Consider the following 18033-nt stretch of genomic DNA (forward strand, 5'->3'; position numbering starts at 1 on the left):
TTTTAATAATCCAAAGACCATGTTAAATTAGCTTAAAATATACTGCTTGTGCAACTGATCTCACACTACAAGCGCTACCTTAACAACAGACAAGCAGGGGATTCCTTAACTGACTATTTCCACCTTAAATCTTTCATATCAAACAAGGGAAGCTCTAACTAGTGCAGGAGAATGTTTCAAATAACAACATTGTCAGAACCCAGTAACAGGCCTCTATTTATAATGACTCTGTTTTTTCCACATTTAAAAATATGGATATCTGTGTTACTTTTAAAATGGGAATTTGAAGTGTAGTGAAGTCAGTAAGCCACAGAAACTATGATTAAACAATTTCAGTTCTATTATGCAATAATGAGGTGAACTAAATATACTATTAATAAAAAGGGAGATGAGAAAAAACTTTTGTGTATATGTTGTCTCTGTTCTTCCTTTATATATAACTAATTATACTAAAGTGAAAGAGAACATTTGAATCTGGTTTTCCTCGCTGCCTATGAATGAGATGCAACTATATTTTTAGAAGTCACTCTAAGTTATAAAACCATTTAACATTATCAGACACAACCACTGTACTTGTGATGAGTATGTTGCATATAGTATAAGTTTAAGAAAAAGTCTAAATGTCTCAGAGTATAACAGGCAATATAATAGATAAAATGCATACATTTTGATGTAAAGTCCAGAAGTCTATATCTTTGTTGATTCTTTGAGAGATTTGGAAGACTGCTTGGTTTTATAATCAGTTATTTGTTTCTTTTTCCTTACATCAGACCAAGTATGTTTTTCTGGAGATCTTTTCAAGTTGGTGGAAACAGTCCAGTCCATTTCTTCAGGAATTGTGATGATATTATTATTCTTGATGAAGGTAGAAGCTTCTTCAATGTTGTTAAAGGTTCTCAAGTCATTTGAATAGAAAATTCTGATTTTAGCAGGATATACCATCTGTGCTTTTATTTTATTTTGTTTGAGAACTTTCACTAATGGCCAAGTTTTTTTCCCTTGTTTCTAACACTTTTGCAGAATAATCATTGTCAAATCTGATCTGACTCTGTTTATATGTTATGAGACTTTTTCTCCAGGCTGTTTTTAAAATGAGCTCTTTATCCAAGAAGGACGGGAACTTTACCACAATTGATCTTGGTGGTGCATTAGGTGAAGAGGGTATAGATTTTCCTATGGCTCTGTGAGCTCTTTCTATTCCATTTGATAATCCCTCTTTTAAATCAAGCACTTCAGAACCCAGGAATTCAAAAAGGTGATGATGTCTTCTCCCTCAGTTTTTTTCTGGAAGGCCAAATATTCTTATATTAGTTCTCCTCTCCCTAGTCTCTAAATCACCCACTTTATTAAGTAGCCAGTTATTTTGGTGAAGTAAGAATTATGTCTGATTTTCCTCTTCTTTGAGTCTTCTATCTATGTCATTTAGTGATGTCTCCATATCAAGTAATTTACTTTGTTGTTGCTGCAGTATTTCTTTTAGTGCATCTGTTTGCTTTTGGCAGTTTTCCTTGAGACTTTCCAAATTATGAGTGAATCTATCCATTTTCAATGACAGTTCATGTAATGTGGAAGACATCAGTTGTATCTCCTTCTTCAGAGTGGTTTCTGAGTGAGAATTCTTTAAACTGGCCATTACCAAACAGCTGTGTTGTTCTCCAGAATATTTTGACAGGAAAAACTCAATACTATTTCTTGAAATTTGGTAGAGTTGTAGTTCTTAAGTTCCTTAATATTTTTTTGGTACTTACGTATTATCGCAACCAAATAACAGACTCACTACCTCCGATTGTAATTCCCACTTTTACCGCATGATATCAGTCTGATATCAGTCTATCTATGTCTTTTAAGTATAATCCATTTCATTATGTGGTCTGTAAATGTTTGTAGGTAAACTGTTTTCATTTTTACATGATCAGACCATCATATGCCTTGGGCGTGGTGTAATATTGTTTGGACAAATGCGTCACCTGCTTTCTTCACAAATTCCCCAGAAAGCCGTAAACGGAACGGAAAAAATGCATAACAGTGGACATAGATTTTTATGAGACTGCCGTTATTAAGTTAGTTATTTAAAAAAATATTAGTAGTGACATAAATGTTAGGAAGGCTACGGCATTTGAACGTTAACCATTCCTCACTGATATGGTGACTACTGTACAGAATTTTCTGTGCACAGTTGAGAGGTAAGCTTACGATGACAGATTTCACCACCAATTTTAGCCCCTAACTCATGTCATGCACTTACAAAGTTTTTGGTTCAAACAGCTACCATTGATGAGCGGCGAGAAGTCATTACAGTTACAACACTCATGGCTCCTTGTCTGTCCACCTGACTACTCTCCCAAAAAAAAAAAAAAAAAAAAAAAAAATAGCAAAAATAGTTCTATATATCGGCAAGACAGTTACACAGAAATAGTAAGGAGTGTTACTTTTTCCTGTTAAACTTTGAGTACATATTTAGGCAGGAGTACGGCTTGAAAAACAACCGCTTGTCCTGCTCGCAATCTGGTTGCGATAATACGTAAGTACCATTTTTTTTCTATTTCGGGTTAATGAAAATAATTTTCCCTGTTTTCTAGTACTGTTTTGTGGAGCTCTAAAAAAATGCTGCTTATCTGTTTGCCATCTAGGCTCCGCCCTCAATGTAGGATATTTTCCATAGTAGTGGTACATAAGCTTCCTGAATGGACCTGTTTATGAGGATTCAGACTGGATATGATAGGGAGTCAGCTGCTATTTTCAGAAAGTTAGCAGGTATGCCATCTGCTGCAAGTATAGTTGGTTTTAGGGCGAGGAGGAGTTTTTTAATTTTAGATGTAGGAACAGGTGAAAGAGAGAAGAACAGTCTATTGTTAGGGTTATTTGGAAGCATATCTGTGGTTGTGGTTGGTGGGTTATCAGCGTTAGATAGTTGGGTGGACAGAGTTTGTATTGAGTTAATGAAATGGTAGTTAAGTTGGGAGGCTAGATCTTTGCTGTTGTTACTGGGAGAGGTAGGGGTAGGGGTAGCAATTTTACCAGGTTTTAGTAAGGAGTTAATGCTATGCCAGAATTTTTGGGGATTTCTTGAGTATTTGTTTTGTAGGCGTAGAAAGTAATTTTGTTTGTCTAGTTTGGTTTGTTTTTTGGCTAGATTCCCAAGTTGTTTGTAATTTTGTTTGGTAAGATCATAGTTGTCTTGTTTCCATTGCTTCCAGGCCTTGTCTTTTGACTTTAGTAGGGCTCTTGTGTCCCTACTTAACCATGGAGCATAGTGGTATTTGAGAAAAACTTGCCTTCTGCTCATTCTTTTTGATATGCATTTAATTCGCTAATTTAATTAGAATAAAAAAAAGATTACACTTTGACCAAACATATATATATATATATATATATATATATATATATATATAAGGAACCCACTCTTTTAAACAGGGTGGACCCAGTCACTCTGCTTCAGTACCTCCATCCACTGTTTATGCCTGCAATATCATATTTTCCATCACTACCCAATTCTTCCACCCATATGTAAGGAGGAGACACAGACTGACAGGTCAACTGAATGCTGTTTGCAATGACTAAGCTCTAAGTTCATCATCATAACTTGGTTCAATGCCTGCAGCGTTGCCATTGCTGCACCATCTCTCTTTATCCTCGGTCATAAATATGACCCCAAATTTAAACTTGAGTTTCTTCACTTAAGGTAGATGCCTTTTCACCTGAAGTACAAAGTCTATTCTATTCCAGTGAAAAGTCATGCCCTATGATTTTGAGGTGCTAATTTTTTTTACCAACTGCTTTACACTCAGCAGTGAGACACTCCAGTATATGGTATCCTGAAGCCAAAAGTACCACGTTGTCTGCAAACTACAAACAAGTAACCCTCACCTCTTCAAACATTACATTTTCCTTACCTCAGCTGCATCTTGAGAGCCATGAATAGGCTGGGAGACTAGCTACATCATTCACAAAGTCCTAGGGCTCCCCTGAATAGATTTGATTTCATGGCAAGAATAACAAGAAAAGTCTCAGTCTCCAGAAATACAGGTACCAAATGAAAAACAGCAGTGGCCCCAGGGGCCAGAAACAGTTGTAGCTCCTTCCACAAGATATTCCAGGTTATGCAATCATATGCTTTGTCCAGGTCTACAAAAAGGAAGATGACTGCACAAGCAAACCCCCACAGCTCTTCCAATACCTGACCAAGCTTTAGAAAGATGAGCCACAGTTCCATGGCCAGAACAAATTCCTCACTGCTTCTCCTATATCCAGTCTGATAAAACGGTCTTTCCGGCACATGGAATGAAGCACAAGACCTTTACAACTTGGATTAGCTCTCCACTTTGTTTGAATGGGATCCACCAACCCAATTTGTCAGTGATAGTTTACTGTCCTCTGCTTTAATAACTCATTGAAAATCTGTAACAATCATCATACTCCAGCAATACTTAGAACCTTCAGCACTTCCAGCTAGATCACCTGTACTCTAAGATTTTGTCACTGCACAACTGTTTAATTGTCACAGTGACTTCTTTTGAGATCAGCACTTCTTTGGCCATGCTGAGAACAGGATGGGCAATATCCTGGTAAATCACCTGATAGTTTGTCAGAACATCTTTGAGTCAACATGTTATTTGTAGTTCATTGCTCCACCAACACCCTAGCCTTCACTTTCGGGACTGATACAGTTGCTATCACCTTTATCTGTCAGCATTTATTAGTTACCCTAACACCATATTGTTACCAATGCACAGAAAGTCTCCTTCTTTGACTTGACAGTTTTCTTTACCCCTAATAAACCATATAAGGTTCCAAGAATATAGCTTAAACCATCACCTACACCTTTTGACAACAAATCATTACCAAATCCACAGCAACTGAGGTCTTGGACAGGATTTATTGAGGCTGCATATAATAAAATGCAGAACCTGTGAGAATTCTAAATAAATATGTTGCTTCATTCATTAGTAAGTATGCGCCCTGGGGTAGTTATGCTATCAATCTGTGTATGTGCAGCAGGGGTAGGATGAAGAAATCAAGATATAACAAAGGAAGAAGTAGAAAGAACAATAATCGGCCTAACATACGATAAAGAAAGTGACCAGGCTGGACCCAACTAATCTGACAGCGTCCTGGCAGACCCAGTTATATGAATGGGAGTCCCTGTAGAAACAGTCTAACTGTACTTCTGCAAGGTCTTTGACTCAATCCCAGGTAGGAAGTAGTAAGAAAACTGGAGAGGCTGGTGGAAGGACAAAGAATTAGGAATTTGATAGATGTATGGTTGAATGATAAGACATAGAAGTCTGTATTGAAAGAGACAATAGCATGAATTAGTGAAACTATTGCAATACTACAAGATGTCTGTCCTCAGTCCAAAACTATTTACAGCATTTGCTTCAGACACATCTCAGAGAACAGAGAAGTCTATCGATCTCGGTACTGCTGTCACACAGATAAGTACAGAAATGGAGGATGGGTAAGAAATCTACAGAATAATTTGAAAACAAGTGGGCAATAATGTGTCATTTGAGAGTCAATGTAAACAAATGTAAAGTAATGCACTTGGGCTACAAGAACAGTAGTGTAAAGTATCAGCCAGGTAGGGGTGGGACTGATGTCAGCAGAGAAGGAACAGGATCTAGGGATGGTGATAACACCTGAACTGGACCACTAGTAGTAGTGTGTGAGACAGAGAAGTACCGGCAGTAAACATAATGCTAGGCTGTCTCCTCTGAGGAATAGGTTCCACAAGCCAAAAGCTCCCTCTCTTAAAGGCCTCAGCCAGAACACAACTTAATTACTGAATTCAGATCTGGAAGTCATGCAAGTGAAGGGAAATTAGGCTGCTGGAAGGAATTCAGAGATAAACCAACAGAAAAATCAATGTCACGTTGATGGAGAAAACCAACCAGAGACTAGAGAAGTTAGAAGTGCTCTCACATGAGACCAGATGAGACAGGGTGGACATGATGGTGAAGAATAAGATCATATCAAAGAGATGCAAATGGGTCTTTGGAGCAGGATGTAGAGACGTAGAAGGAGGGACTATCAACAGACTGTTGGCATCATCTACTCTCTTCATCTCCAAAAGTTCTACCTCATACAGAAGGTTGTGGACCTACAGAGTCAATTACCAGAATGGGTTCTGCACGAAGAATACACACAGACATTGAGGATGGCATGGGGTGGGTGGAAAAAGAGTTGGGGAAAGGTAGGGATGGGGGGTAGCAGAATGTTAATTGCTTTTAAAAGGCAGACTGCATTGGCTTATTGTGTTATTCTGCTGTTAAGCAAATATGATATAATGTAATCATTATCCTAAATAACAGCTGCTGTTTTTTTGCTACAATGTCAGATAGAAGTACACAACAGCTCCTTTAGGAAGAGTGTAGTCCCAGAGGTACAGAGGCAAGCAGTTATGGTACCTTTCTACAAAGGTGGAGACAGGAGCAGTCCAGAAAATTACAAGTCAATTGTCCTGACTTAAACAGTGGTCAAAATTATGGAAATGATGAAGCAATGGCTTATGGGAAACCTGATGTTGAATACGCTTCTCACTAAGTGCCCTGATGGATTTCTTTTTTGTAATTGCTATTACACTAATCTGACCAAGTTCTATGACTGAAACAGGAGAAATATAGACAGACTTTGGGTCTTATCAGTGTAGATTTCAGTAAAGCCTCTGATATGGTCCTATAATAGTCTCCTTGTAAGATTCCAGGGATAGGCATGGAAGAATTATGCATTATTCCACAGAAAAATGGCTAAAAACAGGGAACATAGGGCAAAAGGTATGAAAGATATTAAAAAGTAACATGCTAATAGGACGACACAATGCATCTTGCAGAGATTTGACTCAAGTCTTGCATTAACATATTTTTATCTGACAACATGCAGAGAATGGAAAGTGTATCAATCTCTTCACAGACAACAACAATGCTTGGTGTAGCCAATGGGGGAGATGTTTTACCATGTTTGACAGGCAGCTGCCAGAGGAAGACTTAGCCTTAAGATGAATGCAGAAATGGTTTAAAATTAAATTATAGTAGCTTCACTTTGCCATAATCCAAGCATACAATGTTATAACTGGAGAAGTGAAACCAAGCTGCAGAATATATACTTCAAGAAGTCAAGCTGAACATTCAGAACAACGAAAAAGTAGAACTCTTTTTTTTATTGCAGAAAACCTAACTGCCAGGCATAATGCGAAAGGCTAGCTATAAAAACTCTAAGGTTTGTAGCCAAAAGTGATGAACCCAAAAATAGGCACTAGTCAGGTCATGATCTAAGTACTCTGTGCAGTTCTTACAGCTCTATAGGGAAAGGGTGATCACTGTACTGGAGACAGTGCAAAGGAAAGTAATTAGGATGGAGAGTGTGACATATGAGGGGTAGGTTTTAGCCTTTGTTCAATGGCAATAAAAATAAGAGATGTTGGCATAACATGACTAGGTAAGTCACTAACAGGTAAATGCAACAGAATAGCTTTGAAAATTGCAGGAAACATGGGTACAGATCAATCTTCATGTACGGACATATATTTCTTCACAAAGATAATAGTTCAAAGGCAGAATCTGTTATCTGAATTCTTGGTAAAATGTAATAGTACAGGGAATTCTAAAACAGTGCAAAACACTTGGATGAATGGGATGGAATGAGTGGGACTATATGCCTTAATGTAGGTCCAATACCTGGGAATATTACATACACACGCAGTCTTTCTTCTGCAGGCCAGCTTATTGAGTACACTATACTACAGTTCATGGTTTCTTTCCATTAACTCCTCAGTACATTACCAAGTAAATGTTATTTTCCCTTTATTGTTGTTTTGTGAACTGTTTTAATGAAATTACTTTCTGTAGCTTAATAAATCCTGTAATGTTACAGTAAGCAACAGTTAAATAAAGAAAAAACAGCACCATGTTTTTATGAGAAAAAATGTTATGTCAAGATTTTTTGTGTGGTACCTGTTATGTGAAGGAAACGTTTAGCAGACTAATAAATAATATTGTTTTCCTTGGAATTTGTGTGATATGAAAGTATGGACATGACATTTTTTAAATGTAAATATAAAGGTTTAGAATTTTAGAAATGAATAAAATGTGGCAGGCATCAACAAAAGCTGGACTGGAACACATCCCTGAACATGGTGTAAAGTAAAAACTAATTTAAAGGGCAGTAAGCTAAAACTTTGTCCTAAGTTGGAGTAATTCTTATGGTGTTTAGCCAAACAGTTTTCTGTACTTTGAAAGGGAACTGGGTTTTTGCATTCCCCTCTGCAGAAAAACACAGTTTTTTATATACAGGCAGAAGCGCCAGAGTCTTCTTTGGGAACTAACTGAACAACTCTTTGAATAAATGAGTCATCTACACAGCGGTGGTGGTATGGATTATTCCTTGAAATGTTATGGTTTAACATGCTGCAGAATATGTGCAATCTAATATGTATCATTAAAAAGATAAATATCACTTTAGTTCATTAAAAACAAATTCCATCCCCAAAGTGATCTTCTGCAGTGTTTCTTACAAAAGTAATTTCTTGGCAAACAGCACAAGATTCATTGAGATACTTCCTAATCTCAGGGCCATCCTGATCAGGAAAAGAATATAAACTAACTTTACATACAGTCTCAGTTATGTTCTGTTTATTTATTTTGCCTGCATTATGTTATCTGTCTCTGCAGAAAATGACTTCATGTAAGATGTGCATTTGATATTCATATGCACTCACTGCAAAAGCAGTGGAATTTGTATTACCCAACAGCTAGATTTCATTGACAGGTGTAAGTGTAGTCTCATTGCAGTTTCTCAGTAAATCACCTCCTAACAAGGTGTGCTAAATGTAGCAGCCTTTGCTTTAAGTAATTCTGTTATGTTCAGTATGAACAGAAACTAGCAGAGAACATATGCATTCTTAAATCATGTGCTTCTGTCAGGCTAGTTAGGGGAATATTTTATTTATTTATTTATTTATTTACTATTTGGTAACTAGGTAGGTGGAATGTTAAAAGTCCCTTTTCAGTCATAACCTGGGCTCAGAGGCAATAAACAGGGCTTCCCCACACAATCTGAAGGAGAAATTCCCTGAGGAAAAAGAAGTCAAATGACATAAGGCAAAGCACTTTTCTCCACAGGAAATCATTGCTAGTGCACAGTTTGAAACTGCACCAGCAAAGATTCCCTTTCTCCCTGCTTCTACTAATGGCGCCCATGGAGTTGGTGTATATAATTTTAAGAGGTATGCAGGGTTTGTAAGAGAGTTTTTCATCTTTTTATTTTCCGTTTTTTTTTTTTTTTTTGGGTTCTGCTGAAGCGTCAACTTTCAGGAAGTCAGCATTTCAAAGTGGAACCTAAACTGTGCAAAGAAACTTAAGTTATACAGTTCAAATATGATGAATTATTAGGTTTACATAGTAGAAAAACTGTAGACAGATCATATACAGTTATTATATAATTTTGTTATAAAAAATAGAGGATTATCACTAAAGATACCATCATAAAATTGAAAGACCACCAAGACTATCCAAAATCCACTTGTATGCAACTGTGTGAGACCTAGTTCAGCTAATGTCTGGCAGCAAGTGAAACATTTTGTATTATTCCACTGAGACTAAAACCATTAGAAAACCTTCCTGAATGATAAAATGATATAATGTATATAAAAACATGGCAGTGATAAATATGGTTAAATAAAAACATATTAGGAAGCTAAATTAAATAAAAAATATGAGAAAACTAAACACAAAGTTGGCCCACTGAGGTGTAAAGGACAGATCAGGACAGATGACCTATTTTGCTGGACATGTGCAAATCCAAAGCAAGGGAGAACATACAAGCCAGGCCATCCTTTAACATACTAGCAACTTTAGTTTGCTTTGAGCTGTCTAACCTGAAGACCAGGTTATTAAATGAAGCAGCCTAAGCCAACATGATTACAAATGGAGGAAGGCATATGGCAATTTAAGGAGATAGAAATCAAGTGGGTATGCTAGCAAAAAAAGCAGTTGTATTCTGTTAAAGAGCAGTTCTAAAATGAAACTGCATTAGAGCTGCAGTCCTGTAAAACAAATATAAATGCAAACTTACAGAAGCTTGGGTAAATTAAAATCTGCTAGGATAGAATATCTAATTCAACAGAATGGATTAAATATTTGTTTTCCTCTTCATGCAAGATGAATACTCACTGATTTCACTTTTAAAATAATATTTGTTCAGTGTTTGTTAAGATATGATGGCATTATCACTGTGATGAATCATAAAAGAAAAAAAGGAAAAAACTGTGAGTAAAAATGTGACTCTATGGCTAAATCGTATATAGTTTGAAAAACTGGTGGTAAAGTGCTTCCTCAGAAATACACATAAGTACCAGCTATGCCTTAATATTACAAACTGCATCCAACACTCACAGGATTGTAAGCCCCACTCATATACTGATTGTACACATGTAAAAATATCCTTGATAGACATTCAAAATTAATGAAATATTATTAAAAGAGCAATACAAAAGGAAATGAGCATGGAATGGATATTGTTTTACAAATTCATTGCTGCTTTCCAGCAATGTGCTACACACTAAATATGATAGCGTAGTCTGTCATAAAAGCATGTTTTTTGATCATTTTAATAAAAATGCACAGAAAAAAATTACCCAAGAAGAATAGGCAGTGATCAATACAAACCAGTCCTTATTTCACAAAGTGAAAAAAGGAGCCACCATGCAAAACATCAGCAAGCAAAGGTCAGAGGTTGTTAGCGGCTGAGCAAAAGGGTTTCCACATTATCCCTGCTGCAAAGTTACAGTTTCCAATGATCACTTTTGTGACTATGCAACTGGGCTCATATTACTAGCTGCAACATCACAAAAATGACACTGGCAACTGCTAATTAGCTGGCAAAATAAGAGTGCGTCCACTTTAAATGTGAACGATGTTAGTAAATGCCACTGCACACAGCAAGAAATGATAGCATAATTTATGTTTGAAGCAAAGCCCTTACACGTGACACTAATTATCTTTTAGCTTAGCAGTCTTTCTTTAAAGTGTAAATGTGCTCCCACTGGGCTCAAGAACTATTTAATTAGACATACTCAGTGCATGACTCACAAGCTAGTGCAGAGTCCTACAGCAGGTAATGCATTGCTCAGAATACAGCTAGGGTAAGTGAACTATGAAACTTTCTTCACCATAGATGTCTGTGTTTCCTACTGGGTGGCCCAGTCATTCTAACAGAGAGTGTTGCATATCTAAGATACTCTGCAGTCATTGCAGGCCTTTTTTCTGGGACACGCTGCACCACAAGTTATGTTAACAGTTATTATACTGCATAATGTTGCACGATCTTCAGACTATTAATCATCGCATGTCACACACTGAATGTTTTTTCAGTAACAGCAAAATGTTTAAGGATGCACACAGGATTTTAGGAAAGCAGCAATTTGCTTTCTAAGTAATTAAGTCAGCCACTGTATACCCCTGTCTGTATTTAAGATATAAATGTAGTCTACAATAGATATATACAGTTACATCTACACTTTTCCTTTGACAGAAATTTACAGTGATGTTACCAACACCATTAGTCAGAATATTACCTGCAATGGGCTTCAGTATGTAATATGGTCAATGATATTTGAGGAACAAATCATGGCAGGTGGCCTGATTTGATGGGTAAATGCAAAGTCAAAGTAATAGAGGATAAATATGGCCTTCAAATATGTATCAGCTTGTTTGCTTGGATGGAGTTATATTAATATACAACCAGTTTTTTTTTTTTTTTTTTTGTTACCTGAAGTACTTAAAAATACTTTCCAGATACATTATGTCAACCCTATTTTTAAATCAGGATACAAAGTTTGTCTCTAAATACAGATGAAGTTCTATATCTATTCAGTGCAGCTGACCAATATTTAGTGGTCTCTGGCGTACATCATACATTTAGTAATTTTTATCTTGCTGAAAGTATTTGTAAACTCTTTTCTTTGTGACATGTTTTTAAATTGTTTTATTATTTCAGGAAGAATGACTGGTTTCAAGCTAGTGTATTACTTTATAGCTGCATTAAGATTTGCATTTTTGCACTATTTTAAAATAGTTTTGACATAAATGGAAACAATTAAAGCTGCAGTTTTGTTTTCTTTTTAAGAAACAATCTGCCATGAAATGAAAAACACACATACTATCCTGCTGTGTGAACATATTGTTGCAAGAATGGAAATTATAACAGTATATTTATAATTAGTACATCCTGCATAGGTCATCTGAGTTGAGACATCTCTATTGCTGTGTTATCCTATTTCTCTCTGTTTCAGCACAGTCTGTATCTTTTATTCAAATTGATTCTGCAAGGTAACAGAAGCACTATTTGGATCCATTTGGACATGGACAAGCATTCTTTCCATTTCAGTACAGACGCTTTTAACCATTAAAAGCCAATTGACACTATAGAGGACAGCAAAAGTGTAGTGAAACAGGTTAAGCCCTAGAAGGCCAAAATGCACATCACTAGAATCATTACATCCTAAATATAAGTACACTTGCAGTATGCTATGTATATATTAATTTTATTTCTTTCCTCATGACTCTGTACTCTAATTTTTATTTTATTACTCACACTTAATATAAACTGTGTAATATTTTCAGAGGTAGAATAAACATAATTCTGATAGATGTTAAGGCAAAGAAAATGTATAGAACAACTGCTTGCATGCTATGGAGCACAAATCATGTTCAGCAAAAAAAAATATTTAAAAAATATTACACTTATCATCCGTACCTGCGGAAGTCTAGCAGTGACCTAGTAGAAGGAGGGACAGACTTGTCACGCCAGCTAAGGAAGTGGAATTGTGTCACTGTGCGTGTCTCATTGCTCTGCACATTTTTAAGGTAGAAACTCCTTACAAGGAAATCCTCACACCAGATGTGCTCGGAGACTAAGTTTACCTAGAAGGACAAGAAAAGAGTATACTTACAGTATATTGACATTTGCTATAAAATCAGTATAACTGCATCAGCATATATTAAGGTAGTGTTAAAAGGAAACATGTAAATGTTATTAGTGCATGCAGAGACAGGTGCGCAACAATATTATCCAGTAAGATATTTTGCAGTGACATATGCTAGGTATGCACTGTTTTTCTTCTTCATGTGGCATGCAGTATCATGACCTGTGAATCTGCCCTTCATACTCCATAAACTAACAATATGATCAGAAAGTGATCATAGCGGAATAAAAACAAAGGCCTGCTTTGACAAACCACACTTCACAAGCCTATGTCCATTCCTAATGCTGGCCTGCATATTCAGTTTCAGCAGAATTGATAAAGCAAACAAGTAACACATAACTCAAAATGGTTTGACATTCTACATAACATAACATGGAACTATATCAGAAAAACAAAGGCAACCAAAATCATTTCCACAGTAATAAATAAGCAATAAGCAGTGTCTGAAAACTGTAGTATTCAGTTTTGTTTTTAAAGGGGGTTTCATTTTATAGAAGGAACACTTAATACCTAAAATGGCTAGAACTCAGTTTATCAACTGATCAGAAGACTGGCATTCTAAACGTGAGATGTCAATATGTTTACATTTGAAAGATAAAGTACTGTTTAATTAAACACATTAAATTTTTTTTTAAAATCCATAAAACACAGCTACTTTAAAATATTGTAAGTTCATAGGTCTATACTAAGCAAACGACCAGCAGGACCTTTTTAAGTGTAGCTGTGCAATCCAACTCAATTATTTCCCTGTGTTTCATGGGTATTTTTTAGGAGGCAGTATGTTACTTAGAAAGTTTCTAGAGGTTCTGTGTGGTACATTAGCTTGGGCATTACTGCCTGCCTGTGTCTGTCAGAGACATGGGGCCAGACCCAGGGGGAAATTCTAATTTCCCATCCATTGGTTTATGGTTATGCTTATGTTCCGGCATCAGCTCATAGTTGGTATACAATCCAAAATGGCTGACCTCCCATTTTTATTTATTTATGTGTGCGCGTGCATGTGTGTGTGTGTGTGTGTGCATGTGCATATGTGTGTGTGTGTGTGTGTGTGTGCGTGTGTGTGCATGTGCATATGTGTGTGTGTGTGTGTGTGTGTGTGTGTGTGTGTGTGTGTGTGTGTGTGTGTGAGAGTGTGTGTGTGCATATGATTTGATAATCATGGTAGAAAACTGATCCATCAGGATTGTTTTCAGAATATGCTTGGGTAAACATATTTAGTAAACGGTTATGTGCACATCTAAGTGCAAAGAAAATACAAAAAGATGAAAAGAAATAATAAGTAAATGTTACAGTGCAATGACCTTCAGTTTGCTAAATAAATATGACCAATATTATAACTGTTAGCATCTCAGATGTTTCATAAACTGTGTGGTAGGCAAACTACTATTATTGCAATCTAACCTTCCTTAACTTTAAAATCAGCATACGTCTCAGTGTAGTTTAACTTTTTTCATTCAAACTGAGCACTGGAATTAGTGCAGTAAATCTGAAATCTAGTGTAAAATAATCTGACCATGAACAGAATGTCAAATTTAACTTGTCAACCTTACAACCTCTTGGAATTCTGGTGGGGGTGGGTGGGATGGACAAAAACCGAAAATCAAGGACAGATTTTAAATATTGTTCTTATAGACTTAGATAGTTCCCATAAAACAATTTTGTGTTCGCATGCATTTTCTGAAGAATATGTATACTCAAATGGCTGACATTATTTAATGGACTTTAATCGTCAATGATTTGCTAGCAAACCACTAATTTTATGAGTATCAGACAAAAAATATGAAGTAAAAATATGGGCATTCTGCAAAATTCTGGACAGTTGAGGAATATGAAGAGAGAACAGAACTGTTCCCTTATTCTCTTATAACACTACTGGGGAATTTCAGTAAGTGAACCAAAATAAGAATAAAACAAAAACAAAATTATAGGAAAAATAATATTATTATTGAAGAAGTAAACAGAAGAATGTCTACTATATATTCTCTGCAGTAAAACAGGCAAAAAATAAATATGCTTCTCTCACTAGTTCAGTGCCCAGCCTCCAAGAAGGGCAACATTCTATAGCTGACAAACTTAGTGCATAGCTAAATGATATAAATGCTTTTACTATGACTGGCCAAAATTTAACCTGCCAAGAAATGGAATCCCCAACCCCCCCCCAAAAAAAATGGCTAAAAAACATATTTTAAGTTTTTTTTTTTTTGTGGCGAGGCTTGCAACCTTGACCCATTTCTTGATGTGGGAGACCAGGATAATAACAACTCCATGGTCACACCAACTGAAAGAAGGGGAAAATTACCCCCAAAAGGGCATCACTGTCAGCACAACTTGCTGACAGTGATTTCCTATGGAGGATCATCCATCCTCAACATGTTGATCATTGGGCAAATGGTATTTGAGAATTCAATCTCTGTCCACTAGAACAGTAATAAATATAGATGATATAATTGTCAGTGAGAACTTTGCATGTATTTCATAAGGTACAAAATATCAGTTGGCAGTATAAGAAATCTCACATTGTTTTTTTCAGTCTGAATACAGGGACTAGCCTGCTTTGCCCTTATTAAGAAGGAGGGCACATCATAAGGGTGGATACTGGCAAGGTGTAAATGGTCTTGTGACTCAACGGTCTTGTGACACCTTGTGTTTCCTTTGATTCTATTATACTCATGCACAATAAATCTTGAATTTTCCTGAGTCTTGACAGATGAGTGCAGGCAAGAAAATAACTTCTTAGCTTTTATGTACAGTACATTTAATCTCTGATGCTTTGAATTTTAAAACCCAGTCTTGCAACTCAGCTCCTATACTCTTAAGAATGCAAGTGAAGCAGTTTAAAGAAATGCTTATTCTCCTGTAAGTTTTGCATATTACTCAGTCTCTCCAAATGCTAATGCCAAGCTCTTCTGTTTCATGCTGTGAGGAATAAAGCATGAACTCGTGTTAACTACCTCATAGATGTGGTAGCGGTCTGAACCCTCTTCCGGCCAGTAGGGATGGCACTGTTTGACTCCATTTTCTGTAAGGGGTGTCAGCATGACAATAACAACACAGCCGTTCTCCCAGACCATCTGCAGACAAAGAAAGACACTGTGGTCACACTGTCACAGCATAATTATTGTGTGACATACAGAATTACTGCACTCAGACACAAAATCGACACTCATTCCATTCAGAGGAAATTTATTTCAATTTCATTAGACAATGTTACACTGCAGCTGTTTTCAAATAATTGGTAATATGGCATCAGACATTGCATACTTCATGAAATAATAAGTCAAAGGAATTGCTGGGCCCTCTTCTCAAAAGTACAACTTCACTAAAGGGGCATCCTAAAGAGAGCTACAGTTGTGTGGTTCTATACTTTTAGCCTGCTGAATTTAATCAGAATTGTAAAAGTTGACACACCCTTTAAAACCCTCACATGCACACATACACAGATACACACACATACACACATATCCTTTAACAGTCTCACATGTACACACATACATGCAGTTTCATGCACAGTCTCTCTCTCTCTCTCTCACACACACACACACACACACACACACACACACACACACACACACCCGTGCGTGCGTGTGTGTGTATGCATGCACATATGCAGTTTCATACACAGGTTCTCACACAAGCAGACACACATGCAGACTAACAGCCAATTGATAACCTCAAATGCAAAGCTCTCATGATGGTTAAAATGCATCACTTTATGGTTACAAAACATTATTTTAATGAATTAATATGATTTATTATTACCTACTATGGATATCACATTGAAAATTCTTAACACTAAATGTGTGACAGAAACTTTCAATGTAAAACTGCAAGAAACTTTTGAGAGTCAAAATGAAGAAAATTTCTCATAATAACGTACACTGAAGAGGTGTACTTCCATGTTTTCACCTTTAGAATAATTTCATATAAATCTTCAGATGAAGTAATAAGTCTAGATTTGCATCACAGAATATTTGTACTTTGTGACTTGCTAACCTGATATGTTAGAATTATTTGCAAAGTCTTGTATTAAAATAGGTGTTTTGAAGAAATTACTCAAAATGCTTTCTTAACATGCTTTGCAAAAACATATTATGAAAAGTTGTTTAAACTGAGGAAAGTTTAATGTTATTGTGTATGCATCCACAGTTAACTGCCCCTCCCACATGCACATACACCAATTAGAAACAGTAAATGGGTACTTTCCTAAATGTCATTCTGTCTTAAAACAATGCACTGATCTTGTTTTTCAGATGGCCACAGTGGTTTACTTTATTTTGTTTAACGGTGACAACTTAATCACAGAAGTACTGATTTGCCCAGTTACTAACAAATGCCACCATTACTAAATCATATAGAATTCTGCTGTAGTTATTTAAATGTCTGTAAAATGAGAGTCCATCAATGAACACTCTGCTGATGGGAAAGGCCCCACTAAAGGGACCACTTACTCAGGCACTAATTCTACACACTCCCATATTACAGCATCTATTTAATGGGACAGGATGAATAAAGGGGGTATTTTGCTGACCACCAAGGGTGTTCCCATTAAGAGATTTCTGTACTGTTGTATTGTTTTGTAGAATAATAAACCGTAGTTGTATTATCCTGGCCATTACGATGTAAACACTCTGTAATCCATTGGACTTAAAGCTTCACGAGCACATTTGCCTTGAATCATTATAAAACCACTGTGCGATAGAAGCCGAGACCCTGCTGAGGGAACTCACGAAAAACAATAACAGCAGCCCCACACTCGAAGAAGAAAAATGGAATTTGAGTTACAGAAGCCCACACTGGAGCATAGCGAAACAGCTCTACAACTGCTGTATAGTTCCTTTTCATTGCGAATATTTTTTGTAATGCTTTTATGCAAGATTTTCTAAAGTGCAGCCTAAGAGTTGCACCTGCTTTCTAATCGCTTGCTCAACTTCAAGCCATATGAAATAAAAGAATCACAGCATGCTAGATCTCTTACGTTTGGACAATTTACATACATCTTGTTCCAGTGAAGGCTTCATTTGTGGTTGTTCTTCATTTTATATTTAGATTTTCAT

The 18033-nt window shown here is 36.4% G+C and overlaps 1 protein-coding gene across 2 annotated transcripts in view; it reads right to left on the reverse strand.

Moving 5' to 3' along the window:
• Window positions 1–18033, reverse strand: part of PTPRN2 (protein tyrosine phosphatase receptor type N2) — a 4238418-nt gene that overhangs the window by 202336 nt on the left and 4018049 nt on the right. For both annotated transcript variants that reach the window (XM_044062029.1, XM_044062028.1), the window contains exons 18-19: window positions 15931–16050; window positions 12751–12917 (exon numbers count right to left, since the gene is read on the reverse strand). In XM_044062029.1, coding sequence (XP_043917964.1) covers window positions 12751–12917; window positions 15931–16050 — 287 coding nt within the window. The remainder of the gene's footprint in view (window positions 1–12750; window positions 12918–15930; window positions 16051–18033) is intronic.

The sequence above is a fragment of the Protopterus annectens genome, chromosome 2.part1 (assembly GCF_019279795.1).
Source record: "Protopterus annectens isolate FY-2018-M chromosome 2.part1, PAN1.0, whole genome shotgun sequence".
Lineage (NCBI taxonomy): Eukaryota > Metazoa > Chordata > Ceratodontiformes > Protopteridae > Protopterus > Protopterus annectens.